Source organism: Prorops nasuta, unplaced genomic scaffold (assembly GCF_024137725.1).
Source record: "Prorops nasuta isolate Cenicafe-Biocafe unplaced genomic scaffold, Cenicafe_Pnas_1.2 PNAS00024, whole genome shotgun sequence".
Lineage (NCBI taxonomy): Eukaryota > Metazoa > Arthropoda > Insecta > Hymenoptera > Bethylidae > Prorops > Prorops nasuta.
Window position 1 is genome coordinate 3067545 of NW_027116821.1, and position 17825 is coordinate 3085369.

At 34.5% G+C, this 17825-nt stretch overlaps 1 protein-coding gene across 1 annotated transcript in view; it reads right to left on the reverse strand.

The window, feature by feature from the left end:
* Positions 1–4052: 4052 nt before the first annotated feature.
* Positions 4053–17825, reverse strand: part of Hs3st-A (Heparan sulfate 3-O sulfotransferase-A) — a 49761-nt gene continuing 35988 nt past the window's right edge. The window contains exons 3-6 of the mRNA XM_066740706.1: positions 12044–12260; positions 11287–11577; positions 9352–9766; positions 4053–8526 (exon numbers count right to left, since the gene is read on the reverse strand). Coding sequence (XP_066596803.1) covers positions 8321–8526; positions 9352–9766; positions 11287–11577; positions 12044–12260 — 1129 coding nt within the window. The 3' untranslated portion in view covers positions 4053–8320. The remainder of the gene's footprint in view (positions 8527–9351; positions 9767–11286; positions 11578–12043; positions 12261–17825) is intronic.

Below are 17825 nucleotides of genomic sequence, written 5' to 3' on the forward strand. Positions count from 1 at the left end.
ATAAAAAATAAGGTACCCCATAATAAACAAATTTAATTATTTTAAAACTAAAAAAAAATATTTTTACTGCAATATTGTACATTTTGAGAAGTATGATTGCATGCATTGATATTTTTAATTATTAGAAATAAGCAAAATATTTACAATGAATGATCAAAGTTATATCAAATTATACTGTATTTTGTTTAATATATAGTAAACACGTGACCCTACATTATTTATATTGTTACTTTAGAAATTAAATTTATTGATTTAGGAATCGTTTGGACAGATTTATTAATCGAAATTCAAAATGAATTCACACACAGGTATTATTTTAAAATTTTTAAACGACCTGCTCAGGGTGGACCACCTTGAAGTTATGTCAATTGGACTATGCCATATAATGTCCAGCAAGAAGAAGTTCAAAGCTTGGTTCGTTAGACTACTGAAATAAACAAATTTCTCAGAAAAACTTGTTATAGTTACAAGTTTCCCTTATAAAAAATCATTAGAGCAAGCAAATTTAGAAAAAAATAACAAAAAGAAACTCGATATATTTGTGTTTATCTGATATGCAAAAATAGGAAAAAAATATGACGAGATGCACGCCATAACAAAAAATCAAAAAACCTAAATTAAAATTAAAATTACATAACGCATTTATGTAACTGTATACATTTAAACTATATAAGCCTTAAACGTGATTGCAATTTTGTTTTTACAACATCAAATTACAGTAATCGAAATTCCCTGTAATTCTAATTGCAAATTACATTTTGACCAACACAGATCCGGTTGCAAAGGCTGCGTTACACGATAAGTAAATAATCCGAGTTATTTTGGTAGTTTGATATTTCTCCTGTTAAAATACAAAATGTAACTGTAACATCAAAAAAAAAAATACTGATCCAACCAATCAAAGAGTTTCAAATAATACCGTATACGATATTAATTTAGTAATGGCTAAAAAAAGATGATTCGAAAGAACCGTTACACCATGAGTAAATTCCACTTTCCTATATATATATATTAAGTTTGCATTCTCCGTAAAAGAAAGTTCGCAGCGATTACGAGGTCGCATTATCTCCCGAGACCGTTCATGGAGGTGGTGCTGGGAGCTTCGAGGGCCTAGGAGTATCGCATAGTAATAGTCGATTAAAGGTGAATCGATACCGAATTTTAGTGCTCCCATAGTAACGCGACCAGCTTACTGTTTACGACCTCGCGAGCTTCGCTCCTGACTTCGATAATCAATCCAGTCTCCAACTACTCCCGAATGACCTTTCAATTTTTCCCAAGTCTCTCAAGTCCCTATAAGAATTGCTAAAAACATTGTTCGTTATAATGTGGTTACTCGTCGATATACTAATCATTTGGGATGTTCTTATGATGTAACCTGTTGTAACGAAGAAAAACGATTTTAATTATGTTTTTCTTGTTACATCATCTGTACTGATAGTTTTAGTACTAAAAAACAATATTAATAGTTTTTTCTTCGTTACATCATTCGTATAGAATTAAATATACAGCTAATAATTATTTGGTGTAATTTGATGTAACTAAGAAAAAACGCCACTAATAAAGCTTTTCTTTTCAACACATCATTTGTACCGCGTTACACTGTTGACGACTACTTGTTGTGTAATGAGTGTAACCTATTTTCGTCATTATACCACTCGCACCGAGTTACACCGCTAACAATCGCTTGCTGTAACATAGTGTAACCAAGGAAAACCACTATTACAAACGTTATTCTTTTCATTACACCATCTGAATCGAGTTACACAGCTAACAATCCTTAGTTACAATAATATATTACACATGTAACTTATAAAAAACAATATTAATAAAATTTCTCTCTTCGTTACATCGCCAACAGTCGTCAGGTGTAATATAGTGTAATAAATCTAACAAAAAAAAAACAATTTTAATAACGCTTTTCTCTTCATTACACCACCCTCATCGAGTTACATTATTAACAGTCGCTTGCTGTAATACGCTGTAACAGGTACAATAAAACGATAAAGAATATTACTAAACTTTTTCTCCTAGTTACACAATCCACACCGAGTTACACACACTACTAACAACCACTTGGTGCATTACGATGTAACGAGTGTAAAACAGGGCGTTCCATCGGTGTAAATTTATAGCATTCCTCATAGATTCAAAATAGATCTTACATAGAATACGCGAAGAAGTGTGTTGGGAAATCCGTAAATTCTGCTTTGAGCATTAATCCAGATTGCTTTATGGAGAAAACATGGAACTTTGCATATCGGTCGGACATTTGCAGGAGTACAAAAGCGACCAAAGGACGAAGGGAGGGGGGGGGGGTGTAGAGGAGGAAGTTATGGGTTAACCGGGCAAAGCTCGAGGTGAACGACTTCCTAGGATATCGTGCACGTTCCTATATAGCATCTATTATCTAGCTTCGACGAATCCCTGGATCTTCCTTGGAGGAAATTCTCTCGTGGTACCACAGCTAACCCGCCATGCGGGATATTCACCTATCAGCTGCCAATACTCATCTCGACGTTTCTTTCTCGATTTTTCACCCTTAGGGAAAACCAAAATGGCTGCACGATATAAAAAACAATGGAAAACAAAACCAAATTCGTTCCATTTGATTTCGCTACTCCAAGAGTAAGTGACATGCAGTATTAAGGGGATCCTGAAGATGATTTTTGAATTATTTAGAGAGTTTCGAGCGAAACATTAACGAGGAGAATATCGAACGATAATCATTTGCTAATTTCGACAAGTTCTTAGTCAGCTTCTGATTAATTTATCAGCATCCTTTAAACACGTGTTTAAGCACTTAGCATCCTACTAAATATAGATATTTAGGTATGAAAACCTTTTTTCGTTAGAAACATCAATTTTTTTCTCAGAATTTTTTTAAAACTCTTTTTTATCAGCATAAAAAAGAGATTTAAATTAAAAAATTGACGTCTAGAGTTACAAATGATTGAATTTTTATGTTCCACTTTTAAAGCGTCACGAGCACCTCACCCTATATGGAAATAAGAGCGAGGATACAAAAAGCTCTCAACCGCTTGAATTATTGAACAACATCATCGAACGATTCCTCGTCTCGTCAAATAATCATTCGCCACTGATAAAGAACCAATCACCTATATATATATATATATATATAAGTTACAGAAAACTTTGACGCAGCAAAATTTAAATTACGAACCATTCGACATCGCAATGTCATCCTAACACATTTACGCAGTGTTTGCTCCTTCTACGCCAGCGTAGAACAGGATTTTGCTCTTCCGGACAGTAATAAGGTTTAATTTACTCTCGCGGTGGTCTCCGGACACTCGACGCAAGAAAAGACTGGATAAATTTATGCAACTTTTTCCCTCGTGCGACTTTATAATTCCGACAAACGTGAATTATCATTTCGAGCTACATAAACGACGATAAAATTGGCTCGTTATAAATCAGTTTAAAACGCAATTTAACAAAGAGCAACAAGTAGCCACTGGCAATACTGGTCGACCATTGCAGGGATGCTGACACAATTAAACGTTCCAGGAACGTGGCGTGAACGTGTTTGACGAAGCAAAGAAAATTCCTGATAAAACAAACATTTTTCCAGGAACCATATCGGTGGTTCGACAGAAATTAGTGTTCTCTTATATCGGATTATTTATGGGCACTTTGGAATGAAATTTTACGATTGGGCGGACCTACGTGCTAATATTCTCGATAAAGCTTACGATGGAGATCACGAGGAGGGAGTACGTAAAAGTCTGGCGAATCCACCTTATACGATCCGCCATTGCTCGAGTACGTAAAAAGTGCCATGAAATCAAAAGTGAGTACTTTTACGTCATCGTGCTGATGCGTTTTGCTACATATGTGTGTGTGTAAAACAGAGGTGTAATTTTACGGTGTAAGATGGGTGAATCTCCACCAAGAGCAACAGTTGCAACGATGAAAACTCAATTGCAATTAAATCTAAGTAATTTAACAACAAATTTCGAGTCTTTGGTCTTTGATTTTGAATTTTATATATGTATATACTTTCAAAGTGTTTCTTCGATATGTAATAATGCACGAATTACGTGTTTGGCACTTAATTTGATATGAGTTTTGGAGTTTGATTTCGACGATTCGAAGCAATTCAAAGGATCGACATGTCCTTTGATATCGCAACTCTTTGTTTTTTAATTCTAATTTTAATATGCATATATATATATATACTTTCAAAGTATTCTTTCAATACTCAACGAACGAACTACGCGTTTTAACACTAAATTTGATATGTAACGGTTTCGTATCACGATTTCCACGGTTCGACACAATGGAAAAGAACGAAATGCAAGACATTAAAGATGCATATAATAAATCGTCTCCTTTAACATCTTATCGTGGTTTCTTAATTCCAAATTTGATATGTAAGAGTTTCGTATCACGACTTCAATGGTTCAACACAGTGGAAAAGAACAAGATGCAAGATATCAAAAATGCACACGATAAATCGCCTCCTTTACCATCGCATCTTTGTTCCTTAATTCCAAATTTGATATGTAAGAATTTCGTACCGTGATTTCTACTCGACGCAATGCAAAGAACGAGATGCAAGATATTAAAGATGCATATGATAAAGCGCCTCCTTTAACATCTTATCGTGGTTCCTTAATTCCAAATTTGATATGTAAGAGTTTCATATCACGACTTCAATGGTTCAACACAGTGGAAAAGAACAAGATGCAAGATATCAAAAATGCACACGATAAATCGCCTCCTTTACCATCGCATCCTTGTTCCTTAATTCCAAATTTGATATGTATATGTTTCGTATCACGACTTCAATGGTTCAACACGGTGGAAAAGAACAAGATGCAAGATATCAAAAATGCACAGGATAAATCGCCTCCTTTACCATCAAATTTCTCGTCCTTTCCAATCAAAAGGCTCGTTTCGACCAAGCAGGCTAAAAACCCAACTTCCTTGGTCGAATCGACCCTAAACCTCAGAGGTTATACTCCGCGCGTGGCTGTCGACGACTGGGAAAATGGCGGGACTGTGATTTTTCTATTGAAATTTGTCGACGCCGTGCGAGGGTGCGATGGCGTGGCGAAGAATGCAGGCCACGCGATTTTCTGGCCTTAAAATATATCATAGAGGCAGGAATTATCCATCGGTGCGCAAGAAACCTGCGAGAATCGACGCTGGGTGCCATCGGGATCACGCGAGTCTCTTTTGGTGAGCGAGATATTATTTTTGTGGCCACACGCCATCATGTTGGCTGGCGAACGAAAAACTCGCTCGGGCAAACTTGCTATCACGCGACAAAGTCACTGCCTGCCGCATGCAACTTTGTTTAATAAGTGCAAACTATAGGTACAATAAATATCAATATATATATATATATACATTATTATAAGCAGTCAACGTATATATATACAAACGAACGCACGTAAACCTTCGACAGAAATTAAACACGACGCATTAAACAATTTGCGCAAACACAGAAGATTCCGTATAAATCTTTGAATGATCCAGATCTGTTTTACCGACGGTCGGTAAATTTTTTTAGCAATTATTTAAAATTTAACGTAATTTCTCACTTCGTTCCAGAGATATCCAGGTTAATTTCCTAATTATTTTACTCGATTATGTAGAGAATTTTACAACCCTATTCATCGATCTTCATTTTCAACACAGACACAACGTATTAAAAATTATTATACTGGAACGATCGATCCTGCCCATTAAGAATGAATCGACGCGTCTCTCGAATGTTCCATTTAATATACATGCTACTTCCCGGAGATATATGGGAATGAAGAAAAGAAACTTGACGTGTGTACAAAGCATCGATAAATCTATAAATATTTAACTCTTCAAAGATAAAAGAAGACATAAATTTAACGCAAAAGCATACGAAGCTACGAATTACCGTGGCATAAAATACGCTTTCATAAAATGTATATATATATATATATATATATATATATATACGAATAGAAAAAACAGACTTTTACACAGGTATTACTTTCTTTGGTACAGGGGGGAAGGATGAAACAAGTCGTACCAGCGACTTGCATCTGGCAAAAAATGCCAGCCCGAGGGACTAAACTAAATTCAGATCTCGATAGAACTGCGTAAACACGCGCGCGCATACACAAATCTCGTTCAGTGCTCAGCTGCACAAAGCATTTCACGTGGGATTAGCCAGGACATTGGTGTATACGTCCAGGATTCGAGTATTCGTTCGCCAGCCACCATGTACGTGGACTTATATATATATATATGGTGTATATATATATATATCTCTTTCCATTTCATCTTCCTCCACTATCTCTAACACACACTCCATCTCTATTACAGTGTTACACTTTTCTCACACTCCCTTAATCTTATACCTCACATTCTCTCTCTTTATCTCACACACACACAGAATTTTTCTCTCTCACTCACTCACTTATTACATAATAAAGCTTAACGATCGATATAACAACTTCCAATGTGGATTATAAAAATATTAAATCTTTGCAATTCAACTATATATACTGTATATAGTAATTTAATGATATGTTGTGTTTCTTCGAGTCGTGGACCAACCTGGTCCACGCCACACACGCGCGGGACCAACTTCATTCTTTTGATTCTCTTCGTCTCCTCTTCATCATCGTTTTGGGAATATTGCAGTTGGATGAATCGTTTTCATTTTTGTAGCGATTCTTCCTGTTCTTTTTAATTGGTGTACTCTTCTTCAATGTACGTTCCTTGTTTCTGCTTCTTCCATTTATACACTGTTCCTTGGTTTGAGTGTATTTGTTTCTCTCGGTTGTAAGTACGAGTGTTGGTCTTCTTGTGTGCAGCCATGCGAGAAGCTACGTCGATGGATCATTGGCCGAGCCGAACTTCGATCGACCCAAATTCCCACTGCAAGCACACGCAAATACACACACACACACACATGTACACTAGTGGAGTATCCAAAGCTGCCATTCGATTTTCTCGAACACCGAGAGTCCCACTTGGGCTGTCTCCCACCTGCCAAAAGCCACCTCTTGTTTAGTTTCAATACCTTACTCCCTACTGTGTTTGGATTAAACTCTGACGTTTTCTCAGGTAAATCAAGTTCATTTTCCTCTTTCACTAACTTTCTCTCCTCGTTCAATCTAATTTCCTTTGAATTATTCTAATTGAATCCTGGAACACTGTGTTTTTGGCAGGTTTGGATCTCTCCATGGGATTTACAGAAATGTTTCATTCGAGTAGAACTCTAATTTTGTGTAATAATTGTGAAGTTTACAATGTAGGATTTTTGTTGTAAAATTACAATGTACTCGTGGACAAGTTTGTAATTATATAATGATTGTCCTTGTAAATTTACATCTTTCATTTTATAATAATTTTGCAGTTATGTTTATTGTTAAATTGTTCTTTTCCAGCACAATGTAAATTTACGAGGAATCGTGTGGATTACAAGGTTATCCAACGTTGTAATTTCATAGAAAAATGTTACAGTGCACACGAACACACACAAAGATGCACCGAGTGTCCAAAGCTGCCATTCGATTTTCTCCAGCACCAGCAATCTATTTGGTGTGTCTCCCACCTGCCAAAAGCCACCTCTTGTTTAGTTTCAATACCCTTCCTTACTCTCCTCTGTTTGGTTTAAGCTTTATCGTCTTCTCAGGTAAATCAAGTTCATTTTCCTCACCAACTTTTTCCATTCAATTTAATTTCTTTCGACTAATTTTCATTGAAACCACGAAGATTGATGTTTCTGGCAGGTCTTGGATATCTAAATGGAATTTGCAGAGATATTCTTCTCAAAAAAGAGATTTTAATTTTGTTAATAAAATTTAAAATATACTGTAAAATTTTTGTGTAAAATTGCAACTAAAATTGAGGTTTACAAAGTTGCCCACGATCTTTGTTATAATTTTCTTACCAATCTAATTTCTTTTAATTAAATTTCTTTTAAATTATTGTAATTAAATCCATGAAGATTTTTATTTTTGGCAAACTTTGGATGTCTGGATAAAAATATCGTTTAAAAAAAGATTTTAATTTCTTTCCAATTATTGCCATAAAATTAACAAACTTTTTTGTTTTTGGCAGGCTTTGGATATCTCGATGAAAATATTGTTTAAAAAAAATGTTAATTTCTTTCCATTCATTGCCATTAAATCAACAAAATTTTTTGTTTTTGGAAGGCTTTGGATATCTCAGTGAGACTCGCAGTGATATTGCATTCCAAAGAAAATTGCAGTTTCTCCAAAAACTGAGGAATCGTTGGATCTATCAAAGGGCCAGGCCAATCATCGACAGCTTCTCAAGGCTATTTTGGGGCTTACTGCTACTGTTCCGGCCAGCCAAGGTCCTCACCTACGAGTTCGTAGAATCTTTGGTTGTGCTCGTTGAAGAATTTCCTGAGCTTCGTCACTACTACAGGGCTAACTCTGGGGTGCCTTCGACCTTTGCTCTCTCTTAAGCATTTCTCTGCTGTCTCGTTCTTCAGACAATAAAAACCCTTTGTGTGGTTGAAGTAAAAATTGTGCCTACCTGTACGAAATAAGCATTATACGTCAACTCGATTAAATCCAGCGAACGCAAAACATAGATTTCACTTTGGTCACAATCTACCTTCGTTAAAATTATATTTAGTTTTTCTTTTATCAAAAATGCCATTTGTTAACTCCTTCAGACCTGGTTTTTATTCCAGTGGACAAATACTTAAAAAAATCGTAGCTATGGATATTGAGTGAATTTGAAACTTGATTTACTTGGGTGAATCTATTTATAAATTAATAATAAAATTTGTTAAATATTTGAGATATTATTTTAAAAAGTGTTTGTTGTATAAATAAAATTTTAAATATATAAAATTATTCAAGTGTACAAATGTGTTTCCTTCATAATTAATGATATTACACGTTACAATGTTATTTTTAAATGAAGTTTACTCGATGTTATGAAATATTTTTTTTAGCTATATTTAAATAAATATAAATTATTCTAAAATTATTTCACGTTTACCAAAGCAGAAATCACATTAACTACATGAAAAACTGTTATATCTGTATGTTTGAACAAAGTGAAAAATTCTAAACAAATTGCAAATCAAGTTTACAATTATAGCATTAAAAAATATACAAAATAAATATTATTTATCATTTCTATACCTATATATAATCCAGGTCTGATAGAATTAACTTTATAGAATTTATTTACTTAAAAAAAAGCTCTCAACATTTTCCAACTGTTATATGTATATACCAAAATAAATAAATAAATAAAAGAAGATAAAAAATGCACCATAGCAAAATAGTGCATTCTATATATTCCACCAAGAATAAAACAAAGAATCATTGAATCATCAAAACTGACCTATCCTCGGTTCCAGTCCGAGGAAGCTCTCGATTCTTCTGAGTTGGGGTACAGGATCCTCGATCAGCTGGTCCCCATTGACCACGAGGATTTGTTCTCTGGAAAACACCTCGAGCCACCTGTGCATGTATGTGTGATAGAGAGAAATGGCAACTGGTCTGTAAGACTCATTGATGCTGCCATCAGGCTTCATCACCAGCTCTTCGAAACTCTTTGTTGCCATTTGCTGCTGCTGCTGTATTAATTGCAGTTGTTGCTGTTGCAACGTTGTACTCCTTGGTGTCATCATTAAAGTCGAAGCAGTAGCAGCATGAGTCTTCAGCTGTGTGTAATCAGAAATTGCTCTCGTAACTGGCTCCCTCACTATTAGAAGAAGCTTCACGCTCGCATTCATGGCTCGTATCCTTTCTGGAACCTGAGAAGCAGAAAAGATCGATTATCAGTAGAATCATGAGGAGTGAAAATTGAAGGGAGGGAAAACTGTGTGGAGTTTTCTGGTTCTCGTGCTGAAGAGATCATCGTGTGTGCACTGTGTACACAAAAGCTCCACTCGTTCTTTGACTTTGCTACGTTTGTGGACTGCTCTGTTAACAGTCGACGATCTACGTTATATTTACATTTTTGCTTCATGGATAAAATTATTGTAAAACTCTGCACTTCTCTCCATTGTTGCGAAATATTATTTTTGCAGTATGAAAATGGTTCTTTTGCATGGTATTAGTAGTTTAATGAAGTATATAGGAGGGGGTGGGGGTTAAATATATATTTAAGGAATTTTTTAATATAATGCAACAGAAAATCAATTAAAACAATTTTAATATCACAATCATTAATTTTTAAGATATTTTTTTTTGCACGTATTAGATGGAAATTTCTCAAATATTTCATTGCTAAACATCAGTAATCCACGCTCCATAAAATATGCATGAAGTCTAGTTACAAAAATAAGGAACCTTTTAAGACGATATTAAAAGGAAAGCAATCAAATAAATCTAATTACAGCAATTAATGATTTGGAAACTAATAACCTGTGTCACGTAACGTAATAATGAAGCAACGAGCAAAAAATAGGATAATATAATAAAAGAAGCATAGAAGGATAAAATAGAAGAGTAATAGGTGCAAAGTAAGGAGCGAGTGTCAATCACTTCCGAGACGAGTTAAAGGGGAAGGAGGACAAGGAAATCCCAAGATGGAATCTTGCAATTGGTCAATTAGCACAGAGTAAAAATTTCTCAAGGAGAAAATCGATGGCCGCGCGCAAATTCAGGATGAATCCTATACATGGGCTTGGAGTAGGATGCTGCCAGAGAGCCTTTTGGATCTCGGCCAGACTGACTTTCAACGATAAAAATCTGTGCAACACGTGAGAACGAAACGAAGTGAGGTGGGGGGAGGGGGGGGGGGGTTCCAGCTAGAAAAATTCACCGATGACTCTGGTGTGTATGTATAGCGGGGTATTGGTGGAGCGTGGCCAAATAGACGGGGCAAATTAGCTTTAAAGGTGGAAAGAGGAGAAGGGTTGATAAATCGAATGAAGCAAAGTGGAAGGGGTGTGGGGATTGAGGAGATTAGTGAAAGGTGTTGGATCCTGAGGTGTTAAGAAATAGTTGGAACTTTGCTAGATGGTGATTTTTCTAAGAAATAAATGTGACTGGCTCTTGTGGTATACGTAATGTCACACTAACACTGGAGTCTTTAATAATCATTGTTGAAGGAAAGTACAGGGGAGTTGTTGAAGAATGCAGTAAATTAACAGTGGTATAAACTCGAGTGTGATAAAGTTACTGCAGTTCTGTTTCGTGGTATTTTTTTTTGTAAAGTAACAAGGTTTTTTTTTTACTGTCAACCTCGAGGTTCTTGATAATTATCGTTGAATGAAATTATAAGTAGAGAATTATTAAAAAGAAAAAGAGTAAAATGTATAATAAAAACCTCAGGTGTGACAAAGTAACTAGGACTCTTCTCGATGGTGATTTGTCCACGAAAGGAATATGGCATTTTTTTGCGGTACCACTCGAGGCCCTTGGCGTAGTTGTCGTCCCGGTCGAAGAAGTGTACCTCGCCGGCGGCCTTCTGGATCTGCGGATGCAGGAAGAGCATCTCCAGAAGTGCCCTGGTTCCACACTTACGCACACCAATGATGATCGCTTGGGGCAAGTGTCTGTTCGTACGGGAAAAGTGCACTTTGCTGGAGAACAGAAGCGGTGGTGTTGCTCGTACTTGCTGTACATATAAAATACACGTACTTTATTTTATATCTTTTAACTTTTACCATTCCTATATACATATATCTATTTATTTATATCCTTTCTCTTCTGTATATTAGAACCACATGAGACACACGTTTTATACGAAATATTTTCATCTTGTAATTGAACAAATAACTATAAACAATATTTAAAAACAAGTAAATAATAATATAAAATAAAACAGACCACAAATATATTATTATCGTCAAAAGCAATTTTAAATTATATATTATTTATTCTTCCTACTCAACTTCATTCGAATTTGTTTAATTGTTAAAAATATAATTCTTTAATATATAATATTGCTAGATTAAATAAGACAGTATAATTGGAAAAAAATAAATGAAAATAAATTGTTTAATTGGAATTTGAATTAAGATTTCTTTCACGTGTAGCAGAAATCAGATTGTTAAGTGGGTTTAAGTTTTTTTTAAACCAACCTGGGAAACTAGTTCGACTGCTCTACTGCTTTCCACAGCGGAAGCAGCATGGATGCTGTAAACTGCACTGTCGTAAAGTATGTGAAATGTGAGGAAGAGAGAGAGCAGGACAACCGTGAAGAAGGCAGCAGTCACTTTCGGCCTGGAAATTCCCACCACCAGGATGCAATCCGAAGAGTCTCCTTCAGCTGGTCTCATGGCAGACCTCGACATCCACCTAAAAATAACAATAAAAAAAATAAAGCGAATGGTTATTTATTTTCTTCCATCTCTCCTCTATTGGATGTTTTCCAGTTGAACCGAAACTCGACATGCTAAAAAACTATGTATAGTCCACGTGTAACACGTGTTTCAACATGTTTGTCGTCCAGTCTCAATTTCAGCCTAATAGAAACATCCATTCTAGTCATACTTTACGTCTGACTATTAACAGCATTTTCTACTAGTCGTATTTTACGATCTCCTGACGTACCTCGTACAAGGGTGCAGGTTTCGAGTTGCGCATTTAAATTGTAAATGAAAATATGCATTCTGAGGGTTTTACATGTAACGACAGTGCACTTTAAACGGGGAGTTAATTTTGATGGAGAGGTTTATTACAATGTTTTCTAAATTTCAAAATAAAATATATCCAGGTGGAGGAAAGATAATGGCGAAACTTGTTCAAATGGTAAAGTAATTTTTCGATCGTGTAATAACGCAAAGATCTCTGTGTTGTGACATGGCAATTATTACAGTTTCAAAGAAAATAGTTTGAATCTGTAAACAGAGTTGAGCTTAGCATGGTCTCAGTTATGATCGACTTGCTCCACTTTAACCTTCAGTGCTGTGCTTATCTTGGTCTTTATCTCAAGTAATTGCTAAGCTCAATTTCAAAGTTTGTTTCGTTTATAGATTACAGTCAATATGAAATTGCAGTGTGGAATTGTTAAATTTACTCACTAATTGTGATTTTATACCATGTATATTGTTATTTAATACTCTATAACATTTACAATATTAAACAGTTAAAAGAAAAAGAAAATCATAACTACAGTCTTACGTTTACAAAACTCTAATTACTCTATCATATCTCATTAAGTTGCATTTCCTTTATAGGAATCTATTATTTTAAAACTACTAGTGAGAAAACTTTAAAAATTGAAACATTGATTTTACTACTTAAAAGTAGTATTATCTGCTTCACAATAGTTTTAAATATACATTTTCATACTTGTTTAATGTTTATTTATATTTTTTCACACTTTTCATGAATTCACAAACTACAGTTGGAAAAAAAGTAGAAAATTATTACTACAAGAATATTAAATATCCAGTATCACTATTAAAAATAATAAAATCTATATATAGAATTATAATTTTGCTCTGAAATCTACTACTTTTTTCCTTTAATTCTAATCCACGTTTAATTGCAATGCCTGTGAACGTAGAAATAATTCTGATAAAGAAATTGATTACAGTATTTAAATTCTAAAAAAAAACATCCACCCTAAGAATTTCATGTGTAACTGCAATGCACTTTAAATGCAGAGGTAATTCTGATAGAGAAATTGTGTATGATTGCAGCATGTAAATTCTAAAACAAAGAATGCATTCTAGGAGTTCCATGTGTAACTGCAATACCCTTTAAACATAGGTAGCAATTTTGATAGAGAAATTGATAATTGGACACGAAGAGTAAAAACAATTTTAAGGAGAAATGGAGAAGTTTTTCATTGCTCTGTGTGTGTAAGAACGAAATTTACCCACTAGTGTGCACGCAGCTAATCGATTTTGTGCAGCTTCGACTTTCTCTCCCACTCTCGTACAAACTACCCCATCACACCACCTGGCTACTCCCTCTTGGACCGAGGTCTGATTCCCGAAAGTTCATTAGCCATTCCGAACTTAAAAGCCTTCCAAGTTCCGGCATTTTCGAATTCCGGTTTATTCTCTGCTATGAAATTGCGATTCCTATTATACCCCCCCCCCCTAAAGTTTATCACGACTGGTTATAAAATTATTATTGGAATCTTTTTTTTTTAAATTTTGATTTTTCTGTTCAATTAGAATAATTATAGCAATAAATAAAAATAATTAACGAAACATGCTGTAAAAATTTAGTCTATCTGCTAATTAAATAAAACTGATTCTTGAATGAGTTAGAGTTTATTATATTAATTTATGATTGATAATTTTAATCGTGTTGATTCATAACTTGACTAATTCTAATAATTTTATAATACTCGATCGATTAAAGAACATCGTTAATTAAGTTCTTGTAAGAAATTAATCCGATTCATTAGCAAGTATTTTCAGTATTTTCAAACTAATAAGAGAATCTGTGATAAAATGTGATTCGTAAAAGGGGGGAACATTTTTTGTACAAGTAAAATAGAAAGATAATTATATTTAAGGCAAACGAAACAGTTGTGGTTGATTGTTCATTAAAATAAATACCTTAACCAATAAAGAGTAATCCAATGTTATATATATAATTGACTAATACGCAATCAATTTACCAAGATTGTTAATTAGGCTCTCTTATTGCAAAGTAACTTCACAGAATACAGTGGTCTTATTGATAAATAATACATGGCCTCTTTCCCCTTGTTCAAAAGAAATTAGAAAAAATCATATAGGAATCTTCATTTCAATTTGCATACGATCTGGAATTTATTTACGAGCTATCATTCTATTTTGAGATGATATTTATCTAAAAATACGAAATTAACTTTTATTCAGTATATGTATTATTAGTTTGGTACTATAATTTCTCCTTGTTCGAAAGAAATTAAAACAATTCATATATAGGAATCATCATTTCAATTTACACATGATATGGAATTGATTTACGAGCTATCATTCTATTTTGAGATATTATTTATCTAAAAATATGAAATTATCTTTTTATTCAGTATATTATCAGTATGGAACTATAATATGCTATTTCAGATTTATTTGGACAGAGTTTAAATGAATAAACTTTAAGAGATGTGTGTGGACTTTCAAGCTTTAAAACTCCAATAAAACTTCATCTTTTAATATCTATAATTCCAATATAAGAAACATCATAAATATAAACAATCAATAGCTTATTTTGTAAGAGGAAGATTACTCAATATAATTTAGATTCTCTAGCAAGAATTGCTTATAAACATTGTTGTTTTAATTTTTGCAAAAAAATTATGTCTCTCCTCTCCCCCCCCCCCCTCTCATTTTCTGATAGTCCAAAATTCTTCAAAAAAATAATTTTTAGTTTTAAAGCTTCTAAAAAACTTTATTAAGATGAACTCTATATTACTAAAAAAAATGCTAAATACAGTAAAGAACACATACACAGTCACGGTCGTGTTTAAGATAGCAATCATAACGAAAACTGTGATGACATTGAGAACCACACATAAATACTCGACGTCGACCTACAATACAGCCTTAATAATTTCTAATTATATTCAACTCGGTTCATTAATAACGAGAAAATGAATAAAATAAAAAAATTAGGAAACCCATTAATAATACCAAAGTTTATTAATCTTATGTCTCTTGCAATTTTTTTCACATTTTAATTTTTAATATTACATTTTTTATTCCATTCAGAATAAAATCTTGTGTTTCAATTCTTTTCAATTAAATTTTTAATAAAATCAGTGCTCATCTCAATATTTTTTAATTACACGAAATTAACCAAACCTGATTAAATCGCTAATACCACGATATCGTTTGCCAAAGTGCCAACGATCGCTTCGACCAATCGGTTGATCGCTTACAAGTGGCAACAAGTATGTGTGTGTGGCAAATTTCTTTACAATAGACGCGTTCAATCGCCCCATTGCCATCATTATCGCAATCGCGACTACGTTCACGATAGCGATTGCCACGACGATTACAGTCACACTGAAAAGCACACATACACGCGATAGCGGCCTACAACATACCCTTAATAATTTCTAATTATATTCCACCCGATTCATTAATAATAAAGGAACGAATAAAATTAATAAAATTAGGAAGTAGGCCATTACTTATCTTCGTGTATTAATCTCCTCCTGTATTTTGCTATTTCACTCAATCTTTATTTTTTCTTACTACATTTTGCAATAAGAATGTGATAAATTGAGTAGAATATTGCGTTTTCTATATTTACAATTAATATTTCGATAAAATCAGTAGTTTTTTTTAGTAGTCAAAAATTAACTAAACCTGGTTTCGTCGCAAGTATATGTACAGAGACTGTCAAATAAAATGGATCAGGAGGAGAAAATCGTCTAAAATTTGCAATGTTTGATCATCGGAATGTGATTGGTTGTTAATAGAGAGAGAAAGATCAATAAGTGAACAACTGTCTCTCTTCCTCCGTCGCTTTACCCCCACCCCCTGAATTAATTTATCCAAAAGAGCTGGTGAAGTGGTAGTGAGAAAAATGTGCTACTTATTTCCCCTATTTCATTTATTTAATAGACAAATTAATTCTTGATGTGAGGGGGGGGGGGGGGGGACCAACGATCCCGCACGCGAAATTTCAAATATTGAATCGTCGCAGGTGGTGGACAATGGAACCATCGGAAACGGTGATTGCTCAGTGGCCAGCGTACTGTGCAACCGCATCTGATTGGTTCTCATCTAAAATCGCGCCAAAAAGGTGCGACTGCGCAAAAGCTGGCCAATCAGTGGTCTCCGTTTCCCATAGTCCCATTATCCACCGCCAATGACAGTTCAGTGTCCGAAAAATACCACGTGCGTGCTGTCAGCGAATCGCTCGTCGCGTTATTTCGTATTCACTAATAATTATTTATTTATCCGCGATTAAAAATAGTTTGATTAATTTATTTTCATCACACAAGCGCACTTTCATTGTTATATTAAAACAGTTTTACTGAAACTCGGATTTTTCTTAATTGATATTTGTTGGATTTTGTAAATTAGAGTGCAACAACGAAGTGCACTCTGTGATTAAAATAAAAGCGTTTATCTACGTAAAAGAATTCGTCTTATGATCGAAAAACTTGTAAACATTGTAAGCGCGCGGCGCGAGTGTTGTGTCTCCGTGCAGTAGTGTTTTGGTGCAGCGGTTAAGGGCACAGCCTCGAGGGCTCTCATAGCCTGTAAGTTTTTAATGTTTCGATTTTTCAAGCTAAACGAACTTTATTATTAAAATTGAATAGAATTTAAAAGAATAACTTTTTTTTCTTTGTTTACAGTGGGCGACCACACTCTGGCTGGGGTGGCAGTGCGCGTTGATCGGAAATTCTCGTCGTATACAGTAACATTTGAAACATCCGCGTCGCGAAGTGAAATTTCAAAAATCTACGTCTTATAGTACGAGTAGTGCCGTTTGAAAAATCTGCGTCTTATGGTACGCGTAGTGCCGTTTAAAAAATACGCGTCTTATAGTACGCGTAATGACGTTTGAAAAGTTCGCATCGTTTAGTGCGTGATATTTAAATCTTCGTATCACGTAGTGCAATTTCCAAGTGAATTTTTCGCGAGTGTATAATTCATCGACGTCATCATGGCCATGCCCATCGTCCACACCATCGCATCCTGCAGAAAGATCATCGTTGGAATTTCGTCGAATGAGTAAGTCCCATGAGTAAAACCATGGAAATTTTTGTATTAACCGAAGGACGACCGAAAACCTATCGGTAGGTTCCAGACTGTCCTCCTTCGGTTCAAACTATTTCTTCTTTTGTTTTTTTTTTGCATGTTTTTCAGGTTCTTCACTGCGAATATATTTCTTTCGCGTGATTTCTTTTCAAGTTTAGCTTTACAAAATAAATAAGCTCTTTAATTCCGCGAATCG